Raw genomic sequence first — 26,175 nt, 5'->3', positions numbered from 1 at the left:
AACCAGACTCACAGAAAACTATTCAATCTAATCACACTAGGAACACAGCCTTGTCTAACTCAATGAAACTAAGCCATGCTCGTGGGGCAACCCAAGATGGGCGGGTCAGGGTGGAGAGATCTGACAGAATGTGATCCACTGGAGAAGGGAATAGAAACCACTTCAGTATTCTTGCCTTGAGAACCCCATGAACAGTATGAAAAGGCAAAATGATAGGATACTGAAAGAGGAACTCCCCAGGTCAGTAGGGGCCCAACATGCTACTGGAGATCAGTAGAGAAATAACTCCAGAAAGAATAAAGGGATGGAGCCAAAGCAAAAACAATACCCAGTTGTGGATGTGACTGGTGATAGAAGCAAGGTCGGATGCTGTAAAGAGCAATATTGCATAGGAACCTGGAATGTCAGGTCCATGAATCAAGGCAAATTGGAAGTGGTCAAACAAGAGATGGCAAGAGTGAATGTCGACATTCTAGGAATCAGCGAACTGAAATGGATTGGAATGGGTAAATTTAATTCAGATGACCATTATATCTACTACTGCAGGCAGGAATCCCTCAGAAGAAATGGAGTAGCCATCATGGTCAACAAAAGAGTCCGAAATGCAGTACTTGGATGCAATCTCAAAAACGACAGAATAATCTCTGTTCGTTTCCAAGGCAAATCATTCAATATTAGAGTAATTCAAGTCTATACCCCAACCAGTAACACTGAAGAAGCTGAAGTTGAATGGTTCTATGAAGGTTCTAAAAGACCTTTTAAAACTAACATCCAAAAAATATGTCCTTTTCATTATAGGGGACTGGAATGCAAAAGTAGGAAGTCAAGAAACACCTGGAGTAACAGGCAAATTTGGCCTTGGAATACAGAATGAAGCAGGGCAAAGACTAATAGAGTTTTGTCAAGAAAATGCACTGGTCATAGCAAACACCCTCTTCCAACAACACAAGAGAAGACTCTACACATGGACATCACCAGATGGTCAACACTGAAATCAGATTGATTATATTCTTTGCAGCCAAAGATGGAGAAGCTCTATACAGTGAACAAAACAAGACCAGGAGCTGACTGTGGCTCAGATCATGAACTCTTTATTGCCAAATTCAGACTTAAAACGAAGAAAGTAGGGAAAACCACTACCCCATTCAGGTATGACCTAAATCAAATCCCTTATGATTATACAATGGAAATGAGAAATAGATTTAAGGGCCTAGATCTGATAGATTGAATGCCTGATGAACTGTGGAATGAGGTTCTTTACACTGTACAAGAGCCAATGATCAAGACCATCCCCATGGAAAAGAAATGCAAAAAAGCAAAATGGCTGTCTGGGCAGGCCTTACAAATAGCTGTGAAAAGAAGAGAAGCGAAAAGCAAATGAGAAAAGGAAAGATATAAGCATCTGAATGCAGAGTTCCAAAGAATAGCAAGAGGAGTTAAGAAAGCCTTCTTCAGTGATCAATGCAAAGAAATAGAGGAAAACAACAGAATGGGAAAGACTAGAGATCTCTTCAAGAAAATTAGAGACACCAAGGAAACATTTCATGCAAAGATGGGCTTGATAAAGGACAGAAGTGCTATGGACCTGACAGAAGTGGTATGGACCTAACAGAAGCAGAAGATATTAAGAAGAGATGGCAAGAATACACAGAAAAACTGTACAAAAAGATCTTCACAACCCAGATAATCACGATGGTGATTATTTGACCATCTGACATCTGATGGTGTAACCACTGACCTAGAGCCAGACATCCTGGAATGTGAAGTCAAGTGGGCCTTAGAAAGCATCACTACGAACATAGCTAGTCGAGGTGATGGAATTCCAGTTGAGCTATTTCAAATCCTGAAAGATTATTCTGTGATGGTGCTGCACTCAATATGCCAGCAAATTTGGAAAACTCAGCAGTGGCCACAAGACTGGAAAAGGTCAGTTTTCATTCCAATCCCAAAGAGAGGCAATGCCAAAGAATGCTCAAACTACCATGCAATTGCATTCATCTCACAGGCTAGTAAAGTAATGCTCAAAATTCTCCAAGCCAGGCTTCAGCAATATGTGAACCGTGAACTTCCAGATGTTCAAGTTGGTTTTAGAAAAGGCAGAGGAACCAGAGTTCAAATTGCCAACATCTACTGGATCATGGAAAAAGCGACAGAGTTCCAGAAAAACATCTATTTCTGCTTTGTTGACTATGCCAAAGCCTTTGACTGTGTGGATCACAATAAACTGTGGAAAATTCTGAAAGAGATGGGAATACCAGGCCACCTAACTTGCCTCTTGAGAAATCTGTATGCAGGTCAGGAAGCAACAGTTAGAACTGGACATGGAGCAACAGACTGGTTCCAAATAGGGAAAGGAGTATGTCAAGGCTGTATATTGTCTCCCTGCTTATTTAACTTATGTGCAGAGTACATCATGAGAAATGCTGGGCTGGAAGAAGCACAAGCTGGAATCAAGATTGCTGGGAGAAATATCAATAACTTCAGATATGCAGAAAACACCACCCTTATGGCAGAAAGTGAAGAGGAACTAAAAAGCCTCTTGATGAAAGTGAAGGTGGAGAGTGAAAAAGTTGGCTTAAAGCTCAACATTCAGAAAACGAAGATCATGGCATCTGGTCCCATCACTTCATGGGAAATAGATGGGGAAACAGTGGAAACAGTGTCAGACTTTATTTTTTTGGAGCTCCAAAATCACTGCAGATGCTGACTGCAGCCATGAAATTAAAAGACGCTTACTCCTTGGAAGGAAAGTTATGACCAAACTAGACAGCATATTCAAAAGCAGAGACATTACTTTGCCAACAAAGGTTCATCTAGTCAAGGCTATGGTTTTTCCTGTGGTCATGTATGGATGTGAGAGTTGGACTGTGAAGAAGGTTGAGTGCCAAAGAATTGATGCTTTGAACTGTGGTGTTGGAGAAGACTCTTGAGAGTCCCTTGGAGTGCAAGGAGATCCAACCAGTCCATTCTGAAGGAGATCAGCCCTGGGATTTCTTTGGAAGGAATGATGCTAAAGCTGAAACTCCTGTATTTTGGCCACCTCATGCGAAGAGTTGACTCATTGGAAAAGACTCTGATGCTGGGAGGGATTGGGCGCAGGCAGAGAAGGGGACGACAGAGGATGAGATGGCTGGATGGCATCACTGACTCGATAGTGGTGAGTCTGAGTGAACTCTGGGTGTTGGTGTTGGACAGGGAGGCCTGGCGTGCTGCAATTCATGGGGTCACAAAGAGTAGACACGACTGAGCGTCTGAACTGAAGTGAACTTAAGAAAAACTGTGGAAACCTCAGGAAGGGGACTGAGCACTATATATGTTTAATTGTGGAGCTAAAGTTAAGACAAAAGAGAAGTTAATGGTTGAATATTGCTGTGCTTACTGTAGATAATGTTGATAAAAAACAAAACTAAAAAAAAAAAAAAAGCTTGAAAAAAGAAAGCACAGGTAGAAGAAGAGGACTATGTTTCTCGATTTCTCATAAGGAATATTGAGTTTCAAATAGCATTCTGTAAAGTTTTAAAATTTTGAGCAAAACATACATAGATGTTAAGGAAGACACTGCTATTGAGTAGATTAGATATTGGAGGAGATTAGCGCAAAGGGTAAAAATATGTTAAAAGATAATTTTAATATTACTTATAATTGAGAACCAATCATTATAGTACAAAGGATGAAGGCCACTACATGCATCATTCATCCATCAGATTGGCTAGCAAAATAAAATTTAATTATATTTTAGATACAAGACACAAACATGATCAGAAGTATTAAAAATAACAAGATGAATATAAAAATACCACATACAGTCAAGTAAACCAAAAAAAAAAAAAAAAAAAAGAGGGTGAAACAATAGCTATACTTTTAATAGCTTGCAGAAGTAAAAAATCTAGCTAAAACTCTAAATGAGAAAAGAAAGAAAATCTATAAGTCTCAATGCACAACAGAATTATAATTGCTATCAACATCTATGCACAAACAAACAAAAAGTTCAATAGGAATCTTTTTGAAGCAAAACGTAAGGGATCTGAAATATAGAAAGGAACACATAACAGGAGGCAATATACCTTCTTCAGTCTAAGAAAAATCAAGTGTATAAAAACTTAATATGGTTATAGGAGATCTAAATAACATATGTGTATAAATATATATATATATATATACACATACATATATACATCAAATTCTGTAATCTTAAAGATTATAATTTTTTTCAGTATATAGAAAAATTAACAAAAAAAGACAACCCTATAAAAAGCCTCAAAAAATATCCCTGATACATTTTTAAAAATGTATCAGAATAAAATAAAACTAGGAATGAACAGAAACTTAAAATAGTTCATCTTGATGTTGAAATTATGATTTGTCCTTTTAAAACAAACAGCCCTTGTGTAAAAAAACAGTTTTCAATATTTTCCAGAATACAATTGAATTGAAAAAAAATTCAAATATTTTATATGCCTGAGCAATTTTAGAAGGCAATGGCAACCCCACTCCAGTACTCTTGCCTGGAAAATCCCATGGACGGAGGAGCCTGGTGGGCTGCAGTCCATGGGATCACTAAGAGTTGGACACGAATGAGCGACTTCACTTTACTTTTCACTTTCATGCATTGGAGAAGGAAATGGCAACCCACGCCAGTGTTCTTGCCTGGAGAATCCCAGGGACAGCGGGCCTGGTGGGCTGCTGTCTATGGGGTCACACAGAGTCGGACACTACTGAAGTGACTTAGCAGCAGCAGAGCAATTTTAGAAGGAAAATGCATAGTATTCTAACACCTACATTAGTAAAAATAGTAAAAGAATAAAATGTGTAATAGCAAAGCTAGAAAAGTGCCAATAAAATCAGTAGGAAAAAGTAGCCGAAGCAAATAATTCAATAATATAAAGAAGTAAATAATGAGTTTTTTTAAAAAGCAGATAAATTAGACACAATAACTAATTGCACACTATTTGGTTATAAAAGAAGAAATATCAACAACATAAACAGACTGTGATTAATTTTTAATCCAGAAAAGAGGGGGAAAGCTTTGGTTACTTCCATATCATCACAGAGTCCCACACCCCATTTTCATATATTCCGTTCTAAACAAACTGAGCTTGTAATCTAGAAACTATATTTCAAAGGACCCCATACTACTTGGCCTCTTACTAGATTTGGACTAGGTTTAGAAGGTGGTTGGAAGGGAACGTTGCTGTGTTTGGTCCCCAAAATATGTCTATTACAGGTAGTGTCTACTTGTAATTGCAATGCCAGGGCCAGGGTTCTAGATCTGCTCAAGCCAGGATGTTTGAAAGATTAAGCACCAAATGAGAACCAAGTCAGAGAAAGTTCAGAAAAATAAAAATGAAAAACCAAATGGACATACGATTATTAGTTCAAAATTGCAAACAGTAATCACAGTATAGAGTATAATAAAATACTATAACTTTTACTACAAATATCATCTGGTTGGATGATAAAAATTAAACAAAATACTCATCATAAGTGGTAACAAACAAAAAAAAGAAATGCTTAAAAATGAAAATATGCTCAACGTAATGATAATCTTCCTTTATAGGAAGACTCATTAAAAAGAAAAATTACTGCCAAGTAAAGTTATGTATTTGATAAAATATTAATACAATGCCAAAAGGATTTTGTGTCTAAAAGTAGAAAATTTTATTTTATTTTTTTATAGAAAAATATACAGAGTTAAAACAACCAAGCAAATCTTCAAAAATAAGGGCAATGACATGGATGAGAAAGAATGGGACTAGCTCAGAAAAAAAATAAAAATGCTGTATAAATATTTTATAAATAAAGCTTCATGACATTGACATAGAAAGATTGCCAGAAAAAAAACACAACAGCCCAGATCCAGAAATAGACTAAGCAGTTAGTATATGATAAAAGTGCTATTTCAAATTGGTGTGAAAAGCATTTTTCTAATAAAGAATTTTGAGACCATAGGCAACAGTTGCATAGAAAAAATGAAATTTCAATTATATTTCATAAAATACATCATTAAAAACTCTGTTAGGAGATGTAACCAAAGTAAAAAAAGAAACACAGTATCAAAATAAGCAAGATCTAGGAGAGATGAGTGATTTTATTTATATACTAGAAATAAAGAAAGTTTTTTAACTAAGATTCAAAAATTAGTAACAAGTAAATGATTGATAAATGCAACTACAGAAGCATTAAATATTAATGTATAATATATATAGGTATATGCCTATCATATTTTATGTTTATGTGTGTATATGTTTAATGTAATATATATGCATTTTGGGGCTTCCTTGGTGGCACAGTGTTAAAGAACCTGCTTGCCAATGCAGGAGACATGGGTTCAACCTCTGGATCAGGAAGATCCCTTGGAGAAGGAAATGCTAACTCACTCAAGTATTCTTGCCTGTGAAATCCCACAGACAGAGAAGCCTGGAGGGTTACAGTCATGTCTTAGTCACATGACTTAGTGACTAAGCAACAACAACAAACAAGTTTGTGTGTATAGATAAACAGATCAGATCAGATCAGTCGCTCAGTCTGTCCAACTCTTTGCAACCCCATGAATCGCAGCATGCCAGGCCTCCCTGTCCGTCCATCACCAACTCCGGGAGTTCACTCAGACTCAAGTCCATCGAGTCAGATTTGCCATTCAGCCATCTCATCCTCTGCCGTCCCCTTCTCCTCCTGCCCCCAATCCCTCCCAGCATCAGAGTCTTTTCCGATGAGTCAACTCTTCACATGAGGTGGCCAAAGTACTGGAGTTTCAGCTTTAGCATCATTCCTTCCAAAGAAATCCCAGGGCTGATCTCCTTCAGAATGGACTGGTTGGATCTCCTTGCAGTCCAAGGGACTCTCAAGAGTCTTCTCCAACACCACAGTTCAAAAGCATCAATTCTTCGGCGCTCAGCCTTCTTCACAGTCCAACTCTCACATCCATACATGACCACAGGAAAAGCCATAGCCTTGACTATACGAACCTTTGTTGGCAGTAATGTCTCTGCTTTTGAATATGCTATCTAGGTTGGTCATAACTTTCCTTCCAAGGAGTAAGCGTTTTTTAATTTCATGGCCGCAGTCACCATATCCATTTATCTAAACATCTATAAAAAGCCCTAAATTAAAGACTGAATATGGCCAGAAATATTTTTAAATAGTTGTAAATAGAACTACCTATATCCATATTGCCATCAACTAACCAAATTCATTATTGTATGCAAAATTTCAAAGGAATTTCAAGACAAAATCCTATATAAGTACTTTTGATAAAAATGTACAAAGTATGTTGTAAAGAAATCATAAACTGAATACTTTTGAGTCCTGCTCATGGGTTCCTCTTTTGCTAATATGGAACAATCATACACATGGTGATATTTGTAGAGAGTAAGCGTTATTTTGCCCCATGTTTGTCTAGGAAATATATTCTCTTTTTTGAACCTACTCCTATTTCCCACTCATCTCCATTATATTTGAAGGTGCCTCACCAAACATTCTAGGAGGGGACTTGAGAAAGAAAAGTCTGTCTTTGATTTTCTGTACCTATGTAATAAAACAAACACTTTCTGTCATTCAGGCATGAAAAATTGGCAAAATCAGAATGAGGAAAAGAGTTAGAAATGGAAGAGGATAGAGAGTGAAAGAGAGTTATTGGCTCATGAACTGACCAGTGTACACGGAGGGTAAGGAAAGAGCAAATTAAAAGAGCAAGAGAACTTACTATAAGGCTTGTCCTAGGCCACTGAAATGTGGCTGACGCTCCGCACCCACCTATCAGAAACATAAAAGTTTACAGGCTCCTCTGGCCACAGGATTTTCCAGGCAAGAGCCCTGGAGTGGGTTGCCAGGCCCTCCTCCAGAGGATCTTCCCAACCCAGGGATCGAACCCATGTCTTTTATGTTTCATGTATTGGCAAGCAGTTTCTTTACCACTAGTGCCACCTGGAAAGCAGATAAGGAGACTCCAGTTGCCAAAACGGAGATTTCAGGTCAACCTGGATCCATGTCCTCTCAGTGGACTTCCTCCCCCTTTTCTACAAGAGTACACACATAAGGAGAATCTGCAATGAGAGCAAAGCTCGTGCTTATAAACTGTTGTCTGTGTTTGTTCCACAACCACGCTTTTGTCCCCCATGTGAGCCAATCTGACACCATTTTGTCAGCCCCATCTTAAGCCTGTAGATCTACTCTCTCCCCTTTCTGCATGACTGAACCTTAGCCTGCTCACAAGAAATGAACCCAAGCCAGGTAAGGTATCTATCAACTTTTATCCTTGCCTTCATCTGAGATCAAAGGTGAAAGAGCGCCTTCTGCTGACACTCATAAGACTTCTGGGGGAGAGGAAAAGCCCCTGGTTCCCAAAGGTATAGACCTGCTTCTCCCTAGCAGTCAGAGTCTTCCTTTAGCTTTGGTCCCCTTAAATTCCCCCGCACTCCTTTGGGTAGTGTCACATGCAGCTACAAATGCCCCTGGATTATTGTCTACCTGATCCTGCCTGTATGTAAGTTACCCACATAAACTTCATTATTGAATTTCATGGAGTTGCCTGCTTTGTTTTTTGGTCTTGAAGTTCCTTCTTAGTTTAGAGGATATTATTCAATATCTCCACCTCCCAATAGTCCAGTAAGTTCCAAATGTCTGCTGAGGACCTTTATAATAAATTCCTCTAAATACTTAGGCTAGTGTAGGTTAATAAATCAGTCCTGTGCAATCAAAAGTGCCCTTACTTATCCAGTTACTGTAGAGATCAAATGAAAGCACCTCATACACTCTAAAGCCCTATACAAATATATGGTATTATTATCATAATGACACAATAATTTCCTCATGTTGACTCAGTTCTTATGAGTGTCTACTTCATCTTTATTCAGAGATTTTTAATGATTAATAATATTCAATTAGTAGTGAAAAGACACAATTATATTACTCAGTGAATTTTCAGATCTAGGGGATAAGTGCAGCTATGAATGGATTTGAAGTCTGAGAATTCCATTATAGCACCTTATGAATAAAAGTGAGATTCAAACTTTTTTATATTATTACAATGATTACTGTTATGAGAAAAAACACTTTTTATGACTAAGCAGAGACAAAAAATGTTTTAAATAAATTATCACACATTAATTTTAAAATATCTTGCTAAGATGAAGGAACATTTTGAACCCAGTAATGGACAGTAAAGAACAATTTGCAAGCATAGAAAATTCAGCTGCGCTGTAAAAAACTTTGGAAAGCTAATTTATTTAACAATAGTTTTACAAGCCAGTAATACTTGATGTATTTTTGTATGTTAATTTTTCTGTTACCTTAGCAGAAATAAAAAACAAAATATTTATATTCAAACAAAATATGCAGGTCATTCTTGGCTTTTTAGGTTTCATAACACAAAGGAAATTTACCATAAGCCATAAAAATTCTATTTTCTTAGTTTTTCTCTTTTATATCGTTCCTGTTTCACTTTCAAGGACTGATACTCCTTTTTTTTCTTCTAAGGTCTAATTCCTCCAACCATGCACCCTCCAAAAACCCACACATATTCTATTTCTCAAAAAAGTATTTGGACTATCATAAAACAAAATTAGGCCACACGCATTTGTAAAATGTAATTTCTATTTTAATTCCTTGTATTTTACTCCAGGGAGTATATCAATGTGATAATGTGTATTTGTTATTTCTATCTCACAGAATACTATCTTCTATTTCTCTCGATGTTATCCATTTATAAAAATTAACAAATTTTTTGTTTAAAATGATCCTGAACCTATCCTACTTTAGCAGATTGTTTTTAGAAAAAAGCAGCTCTTTTTGTAAATGTTCTTCAGCTACTCTCATGATGGTGACTCCAACCATTGAATCCACTTAATTTCTTTTCTGCATGTTTTATGACTATAACCGACTCTAACCAATGTGGAAGGAGACTGGTGGAAAGATGAAGAAAAAAATCAGATTGAGCTCTAGTGTATATAAATGTAGAGCATGAAGCAACCACATCCTGGGATTCTCCAATTATAGAGAAACTAAATGTCCTGTTCTCTTAAAAAAAGAAGAGAAAAGTTTGAGTGGAATGTCATTCATCTGCTAGTGAAAATGAAAAGACTACTGTTAATGACTAACATTTATTCAGAACTTATTATATGATAAATGCTAATATATTCTAGATATTATTTTAAGGTGTACCTTTCCAAACTTTGTCATCCTCATAGATTTTCTGGTGAGCTCATTTTATTTTGATTTTTGAGATGACTTATTTCATATTTTGATGTATCTTTGTCATATTTGTTAACAAAAATATGAATAACAAAAAATAATAATGCATGATCATCCAGATCATGGCTTAAAAGTTAACAGTTTTTTCTGGTTCTCACTCTGTATATAGTTCCAACCTTCCCTGATCTTCAAAAAAAAAAAAAAGGCCTTTTTCAGAACAATGAATAGTTTTTCTCCAAGTTTTTTATTTCACACAGTTTCTCTTTAGACCATTCCTAAGATAATTTTATTACAATGTAAGTTTTCCTTTTATGTTTCATGTTTAATATTCCCTTTCAAACGCTTAATTAATGGTTTCCTATTTCAAGTTTTAGTTCTAAAGTCTTTTCATCTTGAGGCTCACTGTCTTTTTTTCTTTAGTTCTTAAAGCTAGTGTATGATTTTTCCCCATCTTTAGTCTTGATTTTTACAGAAGTGTGTTTCAGTAAAGTTCAGCAGAGAATCATTAAACTTTGAAGGAATTTAGGTAATGTTTGTAGGTGTGAAAACAGAAATTACATCTATGTGGAGTCAAATCAAGGAAGTTTATAGAGCTGGAGCATAAACAGAGCAATTGCAAAACCATTCTAGATCAACTATTAGTTTAAGATAGTTGGATTGATAGTTGGAAGTTAATTCTTGTGTGGAAATACTCTACTGTAAAAGGTAAAAATTGACATATTTTCTTAAAATGTGATTTTACAGTTATAATTACAGACAGGATTAACCATATAATTTATGGGGTCCAGTGCAAAATGAAAAGGTGGGGGGGGTCCCTATTTAAAAATTGTTAATAAATTAAGGGGTCAACACCAAAGTTTTCTGTTGTAGGTTTTTTGTTTTTGTTTTTTTTTTTTTTAACTCTACTCAGATTTCCAGGAGATTTCCAGGTCCTCTCAGCCCTTACTCCCACCCTGATTTAGGAGGTAACCACTGTTTTGTCCTTTAAGGCCGTATATTAGTTTTTCCTGCTTTTGAACTTCATATAAGTAATCATCATATAATATGTACTCTTTAGGAGAAGGAAATGGCAACCCACTCCAGTGTTCTTGCCTGGAGAATCCCAGGGATGGGGGAGCCTCATGGGCTGCCGTCTATGGGGTCGAACAGAGTCAGACATGACTGAAGCGACTTAGCAGCAGCAGCAGCATGTACTCTTTAATGTCAGGTTTCTTTTCTGTGCAACATTATTTCAGTGAAATTTTAGTCATGTTCTGGTATGAGGCAGCACTTTGTTCTATTTCACTGCTGTGAGTTATTTTGTTGTTTGACTATATTACAACTTAGTTGTTCATCAAAACAAACTTGGGTTGTTTCTGGTTTTTAGCTATTAGAAATAGTGCTGCAATGAACATTGTTGAAAATGTTTTTGTTGGACGTAGCACCAAGAGTGGAATTGGGTCACAGGATAAACCCATACTTAGATTTAATAAATGGGGCAAAAGTTTCCCCAGGGTACTACTTGTTTACCCTCCTATCAGCCATGTATGAGAGTTTAGTGTTGTAACCTGTTAATACAGGGATAGATTCTTTTACTTTTTACCAGCGTTTTACATTAAGCACAAACCCTTTTAAACCAAGTACCATGCGTGATGGTACCAGAAGCAGTGTTTCCTCACAGCTGGCAAGGATCATTGTCATGAGGATATGCCTGTTAGATCTCTGACCTCAGGGAATCTAATCGGCCATCGGTGCCTGTTGCTATGCTTTGACATTGATCACTGCACTCTCAGTAATCACATAAATTCAATAGGGTCTTCTTGGCATGGATGGAGTGTGTCAGGGTACCGGAAGCTGAATTGTTTCTGGGAAATACATTACATTGCTAATCAGCAAGTTGGGCTTAAAGGCTCAACAATGTCCTTGCCATTAACTTTCTTAGAACTATATTAGATTTTTTTTTTTTTTTTTAATGTATGAAATGAGTTGCCAGTCCAGGTTCGAAGCACGATACTGGATGCTTGGGGCTGGTGCACTGGGACGACCCAGAGGGATGGAATGGGGAGGGAGGAGGGTTCAGGATGGGGAACACATGTATACCTGTGGCGGATTCATTTTGATATTTGGCAAAACTAATACAGTTATGTAAAGTTTAAAAAATAAAATAAAATTAGATTTTTTTTTTTTAAATCTAGTCTTTCTTACTTCCCTTTCTCCTTCACAGAAGTCAGACCTGCCTTATGATCTGACAGCTTTCCTGATCTACTCCAGCTCTTTCACATTCTCTCTCACCCAATAAATCTCTTGTATATTGAATTCTTATTGGAGTCTGTGTCTTGGAGGACCCAAGCTAAAAGATGTGGCACCAGTAGTGGCCCTGCACTCTGGGATCACTTATTCACCGCCTCATGGGCCCACTTGATGATATGCAGAATATGGCACTGATGGAGTGGCAATCCAATTGCTAAAGAATTCACTGTAGGTGCCCTGGGAAATTGTTACAGACATGGGAAATGCCCTTTCAAACACAATGATTCAGGCATCCAAAAGTGTGAAAGATAGTGAAGGTGGCTGGTTATCTCCAGAAGGATAATGAGTAAGTTAAGGCCATTAATAGCAAATAAAGACTAAGTTTAGAGTCAAAGTTTTTTGTTTGTTTTCCTTTAGTTTATTTAGGTTTTTTTTTTTTTTTTTTTAGATTACAAGTAGGTCCTTGCAGGGGAAAGATGAACATAAATGAGTGGAAAATAGAACACCAAACAATTAGAGGTACAGATTCAGTGGATATTAAATACTCAACCAAGACATAATCAGTCATCATGGGACTATCCAAGGTTTTGGGTATCGAAGATGCTGGATCAAGAGGGTGAGCATATAAAAATAGGTAAGTAAAAGTTCATTGACTTGAGAGCACTTTCTAGGGATATGGGATTTCACAACCTGGCAAAATCCTAGGAAATGGATCAAACTCTCTGTTGGGGTGACTCTGAGAGATCTGGAGAAATTGATGACTAATGTCAAACAGAGTAGAAATGATACTTACTCTCTCTGCAAGCAGAGGTAGAAAGAGAATGACTGAGGGAGGTAGACATGCTGAAATCAAAATTTCCTGTGAAGTCAAGAGAATTGCCAGAGTATTGTGTTCTACTGGAAAGTAAAAATGACATACCAGTCACCAAAGCTGTCAAGAATGTGTGGGCAAAAAGCACAGTGTGCACTAGGAAGTTTGGTGATGGCTCTCTGTTGCAGCCTAGGTATGACATTGGGGTAGTGATTACAGTACTTAGTTTGTTAATATCCACTGTGCCCCAGACTAAAAGAGGCCAGGTGACAGCACCTAACTGCCAAGCCAGAGGCTGCAATTGCTATAATGAAGAGTAAGGCTGGAGGGGTAGACAATGGGGCTTCACCAGCAAGAAATTTTATGAACAATTAATAAAGCATCATGTCCCAGGGTCAGCCAACAATGGTGCAGGAGCAGGCAGCAAAGATTGGTTCCTCAATAAAAATTCATACTTGCTCAGTTCTCAGCCCTTAACTGATTTTCAGTTCCGGAATCTATTGACTGGAGAAATTGCAAAATCCTTAGGAGGAAAATTTTGCAACTGAATACCAAGCTTACACCATACTGATTCCTCCAGTTCTTTCCAAAAGAATCTATGGCCATTCACTTGGTTTACTTTACAATGAGGAAAAGAGAATAATTTTATATTTTGACAACTAATAAACACAGTTTTGAGATGGCATGGATTCCCAGAGACCTAGTATATCATCATGGACCTCATGGTGGAGGCAGCTTATAGGGACCAAATAATAAATATCATAGCTGACAGTGGGCCCTGCCTGTGGGGGTAAGAGTTAACACTGCAGAAATTCATATCCTCATCTCCGAGTTTCACAAAGCAATATTTTCTGTGCTTTGGTAGAAAAATGAATGAACTAACCTGGAAGCAAAGAGAGAGGAAGATACTGTGATCCAGCCAAAAAAAAAGTGACAGAGGTAGACTAAAGATAAATTGAGAATTAAATTTAAAAATATGCTTTAACAACTGTGTCTGCTTCAAAGGATTAGAGGAACAACAAGGGAAATTAAACATTAAAGGAAGATCATAAGTATATCTAATTGTTATGATAAAGGACGTCTCAAGTAAAGAATGTTTGTGCAGTCACTGATGTTCTGCAAGTTATTTGAGACATGGGAAACTCAAATACTGAGGGAAGGCAGTGCTTTGTGGGGGACCAGCTGGTAGTTTCTCACTGGATGCATGATGTAACAGAATTTGGAAGAATCAATAAAGTCAGCTCCAGTTCAGAAATCTGTTAATGATGATTTTTCAGCTGGTATAAAAGTTCAGAGAAGAGGGAAGTTTTTCCAAAGGGCTGAATTTACAGACCTAAAGAACTCCGGAAGAGAAGAGAAAAATGAGTGAAAGTTAGTCAACAAATAAAATACATTCCAAAATGGCCTTGAGTTTCTCATAAAATGGAAGAAAGACAGACTGAATAACATGAGAGTGGATTATGTTAAGGCTGAAAATGGCAACTGTGTCTTGTTCTCAATTTAGAGTGCCCTGTTCATCATAGAGAACATATTTATGCATTGTGATTCTTGCATGGAGCTGTTAAGGAAATGGAAATATAGTGGTTTCAAATATTGAAGAGCTCCATTATGGGTAGAAAGCATACCAAACTATTGTCATTATACCTAATTTGGACATAGAAAGAGGTCATAATTAATCTCCTCATGGTTGACGTCTCTCATTTGATTTCAAAATCTCAATCCATAGGATCTGGTCAAGTGGTATGGATTGATTGGATTTGGTACAACCAAGATGCATTTCTCTGCTTACTATTTATTCTATAAATCAGTATCTAACAAATATTAGATAAAGATATTACTTAAAACAATATTTTTGCTTCAGTAGCCTGAAATATAAGAGTGTAGAGATTGAATGTGATATCCTTCTGTCCTTTTGAATCATGAGTTCAATATGAAGCAGGCATTTGCATGAATTTAATAAATCTCTTTTAGGGTATTCCCACAGAATTTTAGGGGCTTCCCAAGTGGCTCAGTGGTAAAGAATCTGTCTGCCAATGCTGGAGCTGCAGGAAACTGCAGGTTCAATCCTTGGATAGGGAAGATGAGGGAAATGGCAACCCAGTCTGGTATTCTTGCCTGGGAAATCCCCACAGCCCATGGAGTCGCAAAGAGTCAGACACAACTGAGCATGCACACACTCACACAATAGAGTTCTATCCATTATCAAGAATAAAGTCCAAACTGAAGCTACAGAGTAGACAGTCTAGATAACAGAGTTCAGGCAATTACTTGAATACCTATAATATTTTCTTTATTCAGCAGCGGCTCTACACTGCTTCTAAGAAACATTAATTATGCATCTACAAATAAGGCTCATACAATAATGATCACTTTTTCAATTCTTGTCTCCTGGTTTGATATTTTGATTGATTCAGGGGTCTTGATTTCATCAAAGTAGACTGAACTGTTTTTTTAAGCTAAGCAAGAGTTCAAGTGTTTCTCTGAGGACAAGCCTACTCACTTTCTGTGAATGTCCTTGTTTCCTGACACGTGTTGGAAGCCTTCCTGGAAAATTAAACCAGTAATCAATGGGAAGCGGAGACAAGAAATGAGGTGAAAAGATTTCATGGTGAATGCCGTGGTTCCTTTAGTACTGAGGACTCTACTGCTTTTCTACAGTAATGTGAGTCTTCTGGAAAAGGTTTGTTTGGGCAGAGTTACCTGAATGTGGGATTTCTTCCAGTCTTTGTAGTGCTTCTCGGGTGGCTCAGATGGTAAAGAATCTGCCTGCAATGCGGGAGACCTGGGTTTGATTCCTGGGTTAGAAAGATCCCCTGGAGGAGGGCATGGCAACCCCAGTATTCTTGCCTAGAGAATCCTGATGGATAGAGAAGCCTGGCAGGCTGCAATCCATGGAGTCATAGAGTCAGACAGGACTGAACAACTAAGCACAGTCAGTCTTTGTACTGAAGTGAAACGGAGGAGAAGATGCATTTTAAAGACTGGTTTTCTGAAAGGGATTTGTAATACTACTTTTTAAACTCTAACTTATTATTTTATAATATATGGCACTTGAAATTGGACAGAAATGGTAGAATTAATTTATGAACAATTTTATTATTGCTGAAATTGTTTCACTTGAGATGTGTGGTCATTTATTTAATCAGATCAAAGTTCTGTAAAACAAGGGGGTTTATCTGCTTTGTTTAAATATCTAGCCCAAGAAGAACTCAATAAATATTTTGTGAATTTTAAATGTACTGTGCATTGTGGAAAAACCAATAAGAGTTAAGACGGACAATTCAGTTAGAATAGCTTTTTTGAAGCTTCTTGAACTAATAGAACATGAAAAATTTAGAAGACTATTTAGAGGTTCAGCTGCCATATCACTGGTCTTATAAAAGTCATATAAAAAGCAGATAGATGAAGACCAAAGACGGCTCCAAACCAGATACAGCCGAAAACCTGCTTTCCACCCTCAACCGCTTAGCTGGCAAGCAGATGATCCAAGTTGTGAAGTGGGAGAAGGTACTTCCAGGATTTAAAAACCTGCCTCTTGAGGACCAAATAACCCTCATCCAGTATTCTTGGATGTGTCTGTCGTCATTTGCCTTGAGCTGGAGATCATACAAACATACGGACACCCAGTATCTCTATTTTGCACCAGACTTAGTCTTTAATGAAGAGAAGATGCACCAGTCTGCCATGTATGAGCTCTGCCAGGGGATGCACCAGATCAGCCTTCAGTTTGTCCGGCTGAAGCTCACCTTCGAGGAATACACTGTAATGAAAGTGTTGCTGCTGCTGAGCACAATTCCAAAGGATGGCCTCAAAAGCCAGGCTGCGTTTGAAGAAATGAGGACAAATTACATCAAGGAGCTGAGAAAGATGGTAACGAAGTGTCCCAGCAACTCTGGGCAGAGCTGGCAGAGGTTCTACCAACTGACCAAGCTTCTGGACTCCATGCATGACGATTTTCAGAACTATGTTGACTGCTGCTGCTGCTGCTAAGTCGCTTCAGTCGTGTCCGACTCTGTGCAACCCCATGGACGGCAGCCCACCCAGGCTCCGTCGTCCCTGGGATTCTCCAGGCAAGAGCACTGGAGTGGGTTGCCATTTCCTTCTTCAATGCAGGAAAGTTAAAAGTGAAAGTGAAGTCACTCAGTCGTGTCCGACTCCTAGTGACCCCATGGACAGCAGCCTACCAGGCTCCTCCATCCATGGGATTTTCCAGGCAAGAGTACTGGGGTGGGGTGCTATCGCCTAGTAGTGGTGAAAGTGGACACCTTTGTCTTCTTCCTGATCTTGGGGGAAATGCTTTCACTGTTTCACATTGAGAATAATGTTTGCTGTGGGCTTGTCATATATGGCCTTTACTGTGTTGAGGTAGGTTCCTTCTATGCCCATTTTTGGAAGAGTTTTAATCATAAATGGGTGCTTAATTTTGTCAAAGTCTCTTTCTGCATATATTGAGGTTTATCATATGGTTTTTATCTTTCAATTTGTTAATATTGTGTATAACATTGATTGATTTGCATATATTGAAGAATCCTTGCACCCCTGGAATAAACCCAACTTGATCATGGTGTATGAGCTTTTCGATGTGTTGCTGAATTCTGTTTACTAAAGTTTTGTTGAGGATTTTTGCATCTATGTTCATCAGTGATATTGGCCTATAGTTTTCTTTAAAAAAAAAAAAAAAGTCATATAAAAAGCAGATAGATGAAGACCGAAGAACTCTTCCAGATTGAAGGAGAATAAATAGAAGCGACAAACTAAATGCAAAATACGATTCTGCAGTGTCTGGATCAACTGGAATTCAGCTGATCTTAGCCATACTCCACTGGTCTTCACTCTGGTCTATGGAATGAGTCATCCGTCCTAAGTCTTTCATCCCCTGAATCAGTAGGTACCTTAGGCACAAGTTTTTCCAAAATTCAGGGCAAGCTCAAGTGCACAGGTATAGAACAATGGCAACAAGTGGATTGCCACTGCAAATTTCTGTTCACTTGATGTCTAAAACCATCTAATTTGCTAACGTATATCATAAAGCCAAGCCCCATGCCAAAGTCTGGGAACACAAATGGCTGGAAACACTGCTACAATGGAGCAGTGAAGAACTGAGACCAATATTTCAATACACCTCTTTTAATACGTACCTTACACTTTTGTATTAAATAGGTTCACTATACGGTCTGGCCCATGGTGACTTCCTACCTAAGTTATGAATGAGTGCCAGTCACACTGCTGAACCGAAGGAAGGTGTTTTTTCTTACTAACCTATTGAAGGTGTTTTCTTCTTACTAACATATTACCCCATTGTTATTGCTGTTTATTTACTAACTTTTGTCCAACTCCTTTGTGACCCTTTGGACTGTACCCTGCCAGGTTCCTTTGTCCAAGGGATTTTTCAGGCAAGAATACTGGGGTGAATTGCCATTTCCTTCTCCAGGGAATCTCCCTGAGCCAGGATCGAACCCACGTCTCATGTATTAAAAGACAATTCTTTACAGCTGAGCCACCAGGGAAGCGCTAGTAAGTTCTTTCTGGCCCTTGTTGATATGAAGAGACTATCACGTTAATGGTCTCCAAGTATATTGATTTGAGGCAAAGATAGCCTTCCTGCATTATGGACCTATCATTATAAAATCTGCAAACATTTTGTATCATCAGTCCTTTTTTTTTTCCTGGCCTGGAAAAAAAGATCACAGATGTGATTTTAAAAAGAGAGACAGAAAGTGAGAGAAGCATGAACAAGAGTGCTTATTATAGCATGGTTTGTGAGAGTGATAAAGTAGAAAATCCCAAAGTGCCCTCAACGAGTAGGAGCAAATAACACTGGCTTTTCTACAGCAGATAAAAAAGAATAAAGGAGAATTTTAAAGAAAAAAAAAATGAAATAGTGGTGAAATAAGCTGGCTTTAGGACACAATGCCTGGATTTATGTGCTGGCTCCAGCATATAGAAATTCCAGGACCTGATGAAAATTGCCTAACCTCTCCAACTTAATGCCCTCTTCTGTAAAATCAAGAAGTGAGAAGCATTTATTTCATGGAATTATTTGAGAATTAAAGGTAAAAACAATGCTCAAAAATGGTGCCTAGCCTAGTCCATTTCAAAAGCTCCTAGTGCTTAACACTACCGTGAAATTTCTATTTAGTAATTCTTTATTATTATTACTTTTAAGCATGATAATAAAAGTAGTCTATCACACAGTTAAAAAAAAAAGACCAATAAATAAATATGAAATGTTCCTGAAATTTAGTTATGTATAACTATATACACTATATGCATACATCAACTGTATATATGCATATATTAACTATATATAAATATATGTATAATATATATATAAATATAAATGCATCACTAAATATGAATATTCCATAATAATGTGCAAATAAAATATCTCCTAATATCATTGGAAAACTTCATTGCAAAAATTAATTTTTTTGAAACATTAATTTTTAAAAAGTGATACTCTAGTTAAACATTTGAAAGAAAAATAAAGCTAGATTGTCCTTCCCTAAAATATTTTAGAGCATTATTCCAAAAATTAAATTAGCCATATATTAATACAGATCTATATATTATATATGTATATATAAATGATTTAAATTAGGTTAAACCTTCTTAGTATGAGGATGAGGACATAATCTACAACAATCTTTAATAAATAATTTTCTACATTAAAATTATTCCTTTTGTAATAAAACAAAGATTACACAAATGTGAATGCATAGAGTGAGAAGATACTTATAGAAAGAAATTTTAATGAATTAACTATCTTCAAATTTATTGAGATAAAGAAATAATAAATTGAGATAATAAGATAGATAAATTTCTATCTTTCAAAAGATAGAAATTCCTGTATTACTTTTTAACAGTGAAATGCAAACTAAATGAAGTGTTAGGAACTTTGTTTATATCACTAAAGAAAGGAAAAAGAAAGGCTTTTTTTTTTAATGAAATATTATATTCTTTTCTATCTTAAGATAATGTGTTCTTAAAATATATAATTTGTAATGTTTTGCTTCATTACATAATTAAACTGCTATAAAGTCAAAGATTCCAGTAGTTTCTAATTATTTTGTTTTGTTAAAGCCAATAATATTAAATAAGTTTAATTTCACTGTGTTTAGAAGCACTTTTAATAGGAACTACTTCACCCAATCCAATTTAATGGAAACAGATATCTGAATTAACTTGTTAATTAGTTTACTCCCATACTTATTCATTTATCCATTCAAACTTAAAAATTGAATATTAATTATGGACAAAGAATAAGACTTAGTACTCCTTATATATACTTAGGATTGTCAATTGTTATGTTTTCAATTTGGCCACCACAGAGACTTCACAGAGAGAGAGAGAAAAGGCCCCAACTTAGAATAATCTTCCTTATATTTATACATTCATTCATTTATTTACCTCAATTTATTGAGTATTTATTGCATGGCAAGAAGTTTTCTAGGTTGCTTCATGGACTTTATATGGTAAAATATGATAAACAAACAAATAAACATGATAAGTACAAAAATAAAATATAAGATGGTGAAAAGTATAACAAAATAATAAAAGCAGATTAAAATGATAGAAAAAATATTCAGTGATGTGTAAAATTAAACAATACTTTAGTCACTACTAATTTATATCAAAGGCTTACGACATTTTGAAAATTGTTTTAAAAATTTGCACTACATCTGACAGAATTGTTTTTATCATTTTTCCAAATGTTAAATATAATTATACTTCCATTTATAAGAATACAAGATCATTTAACTTGCTACCTAACATTCCAAGTAATTATTAATCTTATAAAATGCTGTATGATTTTTAAAATGTGTATATTCTTTTATATCTTTCAATTTTCTTAGAGATATTAATCTACTTTTTTCCTTTTGAGATACTATTTCCTATTGACAAGGTATAAATATACAGATACTTTCAAAATAAAATAACAGACTACAATTGTGTATAATATTCAAATTACAAAATGTGGGGTTTTTTTTTATATGTACTAGTAAGTTAACTGGGAGAAGGCAATGGCACCCCACTCCAGTACTCTTGCCTGGAAACTCCCATGGACAGAGGAGCCTGGTAGACTGCAGTCCATGGAGTCGCCCAGAGTCAGACACGACTGAGCGACTTCACTTTCACTTCTCACTTCACGCATTGGAGAAGGAAATGGCAAGCCATTCCAGTGTTCTTGCCTGGAGAATCCCAGGGACGAGGGAGCCTGGTGGGCTGCTGTCTATGGGGTCGCACAGAGTCGGACACGACTGAAGCAACTTCGCAGCAGTAAGTTAACTAGTTCAGGAAAAAATACATAAGTAATTGTTTTGACTTCAAAAATTAGACTGCGGATTTGAATACTTTGTTTTTATATTAATTTATTTTCTTCCACTCTTGACTACTCTTCCTTAGAAGAAATTTTGTTTCTCATAAAAGGTACTTTACTTATATGTTGCATTACCTACTTAAGTCTCTATGTAACACATTCCTTAATGCATGTATGAATGTATTACTTGATTGCTCTATCATTCATTTCATGTCTATTTAAAGAGTACCTTCTAGATGAATGACAGTGCCCTAGGTACATGAATGGACACTGAAATCAATGATGCCTGTAAGAAATAGATTTGGCATTAACTAATTTGATTTCATAGAATCTAAGAATTATAGTGCATGATAAATTACTAATGGCCTGTAAATGGTCATGAAAATGTTCTTTAGAACTCTCTGACACGTTCATGTTGATGTATGGGAAAACCAATACAATATTGTAAAGTAATTAGCCTCTAATTAAAATAAATAAACTTAAATTTAAAAAAATAAAGTTACCATAAATATGAAAAAAAAATTTATATTCAATTAAAAAAAAAAGAACTATCTGACATGTCACACTGGGGCATTCTCTGCAATATAATGGCATTGCCTTCTAAGACTCATTAAAGAGGGGATTCTAATTATGAATGGGCTCCAGGTGTTCCCTAGTCTAGAAAACAGTAAAGTCGATGAGACTATTTTAGGACACTTCACAGTATTCCAACTTCTCCCTCTACTGCCCTAAATGCATTCTGTGGACAAACTTGATTTTTTGCTCATCCTTGCACATATTCCCATTCTTCTTAGTCTCCATTTTACTTTTCTTAATTCTAAAATGTGCAAAATATCTATCTACTAGTGACTTCAAAAGACTTTAACTTGTCTCTCCCTGGCTTCCCTCAATACACAAGCACACACACACACAAATACATACACACACACACACACACACACACACACACACACACATTCACCAAACAAACTTCCAAACAGTACAACTATTGATAAAACCAAAGTGAACTTTCTATGGAAATATGTCTTCCAGTCAACTCTTCTGACCACTTTCAAAACACCCACCCTTAAGAACTAGTAGTCATCACAACCATCTTCATTCAAGCCACCTAGACATTGAAAACTGACTCCAGGGAAAAATGTGTTCCCCGTGTTACTGAGCCAACACCTTTTATTTATTATAATAATACTAACAGCAATGTTAAAAGCAACAGAAAACAACAATATAGCTCTGATCACCACTTTTCATACACCAATCATCTATGTAATGAAACAAAAGCATTTGTCATATTATTTTGGCAGTTGAGTACACTTATAAACTTATTACTTAGATTGTTCCATTTTAGAAGGAAAAGCCTGTATAATATTTTTTTAATCTATTTATCTATTGTGTTCTTAGTGGCATATAAAAAGGATATTCATTAGGTATTTATTGAATTTAGTAGGTAATAGAAAATAACTCATGAGTACTAAAAGAATATTGGGTGCATCATTGCACTGTTTAAAAGAATTAGTTTTGTTTCCCATCATGTCCTCATTGCATTTAATGCTACAATTAATTATACTTAATTTCTACAATTGTAGAAAATTGGATAAAAGTGGAAAAGTGTTCTCATTTTTGTCATAAAGCCCACTAGTATTTCTTGTAAAATTCTGTTAAATCTTAAATCAATTTTTTTTTTTTTTAAGTACAAGTGTGTGGGCTGTGATCCTGACAAGCTTCCGAAAAATTCTTATCAGACTCTGGTTGCTCTGGTGATCAACCATCTGTTTATACAACTGGAATTTTATTTCTTTTGGAAGATTAGAAAGAAAAAGGAAATTAGAGCGTCTTTGCTTTTCATCATTTTACTTTGTTATAGAGCAGTTAACATTGGAAATTATAAATTATGATCATTAGAATAGTTTTCAGAGGGAACCTTTGATTCTATCTGAAATTAAAAAGATTATGACCTTGAAGAGCTTATGGTAATCCACTAATAAAACCTTTCTTCTAAGTATATAAGAATGAGCATCAATATAAATTCTTATATAGACAGACACATAGGAAATGGAGACTTTTAATTTTTTCAACAGAAACACTCAAAGTGATTGTTTTAAGGTAATAGGCCAAGTAGAAATTCATAGAAATGAGGCAATAATTTTAATCGAACCACTTAAATGGGAGGGAGATGAAAAGGAGAAATTGGAGCAGAAAAAAGAAATATTAATCAATTACTATGAAAATCTCTAAATTTTATAAAATCTTTGTGACTGTAAGTAAATATGATTAAAATCCCTCCGTATACCCCTGAAAAAGCCCGTATAAGTCAAATCCATAAATTCTGAGCTTCATTCGCTTCTAAATAATTCTGCCTCTGGTAAAGGTTATTTAAATTTTGGAAAATCTTGAAAGCTAAAGGAAAGAATCCTCTAATTCTAAATGGGAATATATATCAGGCTCAGAGTAAGAAAGCTGCAATTCAAAACAAAGAAAATAGTTAATGCACAGCTCTATTCAATGAGAGTGTATACAAATAAGTTTATGTAACCTTAATAGTTATGAATAATTCTTACATGAAACATTTTTAAGAAAAACCTCAGAAAATTTGTTTATTACCTATAATACTGAGCCCTGAGATATGAAAATGCCAGAAATTTTTTTCAGGAGTTATTTTGGCTAAAAACATAATTAAGATTGACTGAAGAACCCAGGTAGATGTAAAGACACTTTAAGCCAAAGTAGAAAAAAAAATCAGCATATTCATTTTGGTAGTTTAACTTGTGTTTGATCCCTCTAATAGAGAAAGAAAATCAAATAAATGCCGTGTAGTATTAAATAAAAACAAAATGGCCTCTGAATTATAAGCTCAGTTCTGATAAAGTAGATGATTAATGCAGAAAATTATAAATGCATACATAGATGTATTGATATTTTATACCATTTTAAAATTGCCTTATCCAGGAACTATGTATTTTTCATAATATTGTTGACCTACCAATATAGATTTTCCTTCATTCTCCATTTATCAAATATCACATCTGGTTCTTCCTCTTCTGGAGTGAAAAATTTGCTATGCTTTATATTAGTGATATCATTATTAAAAAGTGAACCCCAGACAATGAACTTTGAAATGAAAACACAAGCTCACCAAAAGAGCTGTCTCAATGGAGTTTGCAAAATAAACATCTACTTAAGGTTATTAAGAAAATTTTTATATTATGAATATTTTTCTTAGTGATCTAAATATTTAAAAAGAAAAGAATAAGTGGTCTATAGTTTAATAAATAAACAGACTTTTTATTATATGTTGACTAATCAAAATAGCTTCAGAACTATTTGCTCATTAAATCTTTCATGCCAATTTATCATTTGCCCACTTCTACAAAATTTGACCAGCCCCAAAATTCCATGTGAATTTTCAATGCATCATAATAGGTAAAATTTTTCAATGCATATCCTCATGTACTTTATTTCCATATATTTTCAAAGAGTTCAATAAAAATTATTTAAGAAAAATAAAAGATTTATAAATATTGATCATTCCTTTCAATACTTGAAGCCTGATACTTTGAATTAAGGGTTGACTGCCATGTCACAAGCATGTGACAGACTCAAATATCCCTTTCAATTAATCATACTCCAATCAAGTTGGTTCGGAGAAGGCAATGGCAAGCCACTCCAGTACTCTTGCCTGGAAAATCCAATGGATGGATGAACCTGGTAGGCTGCAGTCCATGGGGTCGCTAAGAGTCAGGCACGACTGAACGACTTCCCTTTCACTTTTCACTTTCATGCTTCGAAGAAGGAAATGGCAACCCACTCCAGTGTTCTTGCCTGGAGAATCCCAGGGAGGGAGGAGCCTGGTGGGCTGCCGTCCATGGGGTCGCACAGAGTTGGACACGACTGAAGCAACTTAGTAGCAGCAGCAATCAAGTTGATTAATGTCCATTATGTAGAATTACCTAAAAAAATTCCATTCTAGCAGAATTACGCTGGTGGCACTTAATGATAAAGGCTGTTCTAGTTATATGTATGGGACCCACCGTTTTTCCTGTAACCAGAGTAAAAACTAATTGACCCATTGCTACTTTACTGCAATGTAAAAGGATGGAAAAATGGTTATATCACTTTGTGTTATAAATAGATTCTTGCTTTATGACGTCAGAATGCTGGCGTTGGTCTAAGTGCAGCCACTTTTTTAAAGCAAGCTTGTTAGGAATATTATCACATATCCTCATGGTGTAGTCATCCATCTAGCTTTAAAAAGTAGTAGGAATTGTCTTGTTACTTTCAGGCTGGTATGCAACAATCTTTCGCCTGAAATGTTAAATGAAGTATGCTGCTAGTTTTACAGGCTCATTCTGCTGCTACTGCTACTGCTAAGTTACCTCAGTCGTATCCGACTCTGTGTGACCCCATAGACGGCAGCCCACCAGGCTGCTCCGTCCCTGGGATTCTCCAGGCAAGAACACTGGAGTGGGTTGCCATTTCCTTCTCCAATGCATGAAAGTGAAAAGTGAAAGTGAAGTCGCTCAGTCGTGTCCGACTCTTAGTGGCCCCATGGACTGCAGCCTACCAGGCTCCTCCGTCCATGCGATTTTCCAGGCAAGAGTACTGGAGTAGGGTGCCACTGCCTTCTCCTAGT

General features: G+C 36.1%; 1 protein-coding gene across 1 annotated transcript; it reads left to right on the top strand.

Annotated features, from left to right (window-relative positions):
- The first annotated feature begins 16,630 nt into the window (after positions 1-16,630).
- On the top strand, positions 16,631-17,218 carry LOC102399836 (mineralocorticoid receptor-like). The gene has a single exon (XM_006049474.2). It carries the CDS (start codon positions 16,631-16,633, stop codon positions 17,216-17,218), a length of 588 nt encoding a protein of 195 aa, XP_006049536.2.
- Positions 17,219-26,175: the final 8,957 nt, after the last annotated feature.

Source organism: Bubalus bubalis, chromosome 13, assembly GCF_019923935.1.
Source record: "Bubalus bubalis isolate 160015118507 breed Murrah chromosome 13, NDDB_SH_1, whole genome shotgun sequence".
NCBI lineage: Eukaryota > Metazoa > Chordata > Mammalia > Artiodactyla > Bovidae > Bubalus > Bubalus bubalis.
This window is presented reverse-complemented; position numbering and strand designations above follow the sequence as displayed.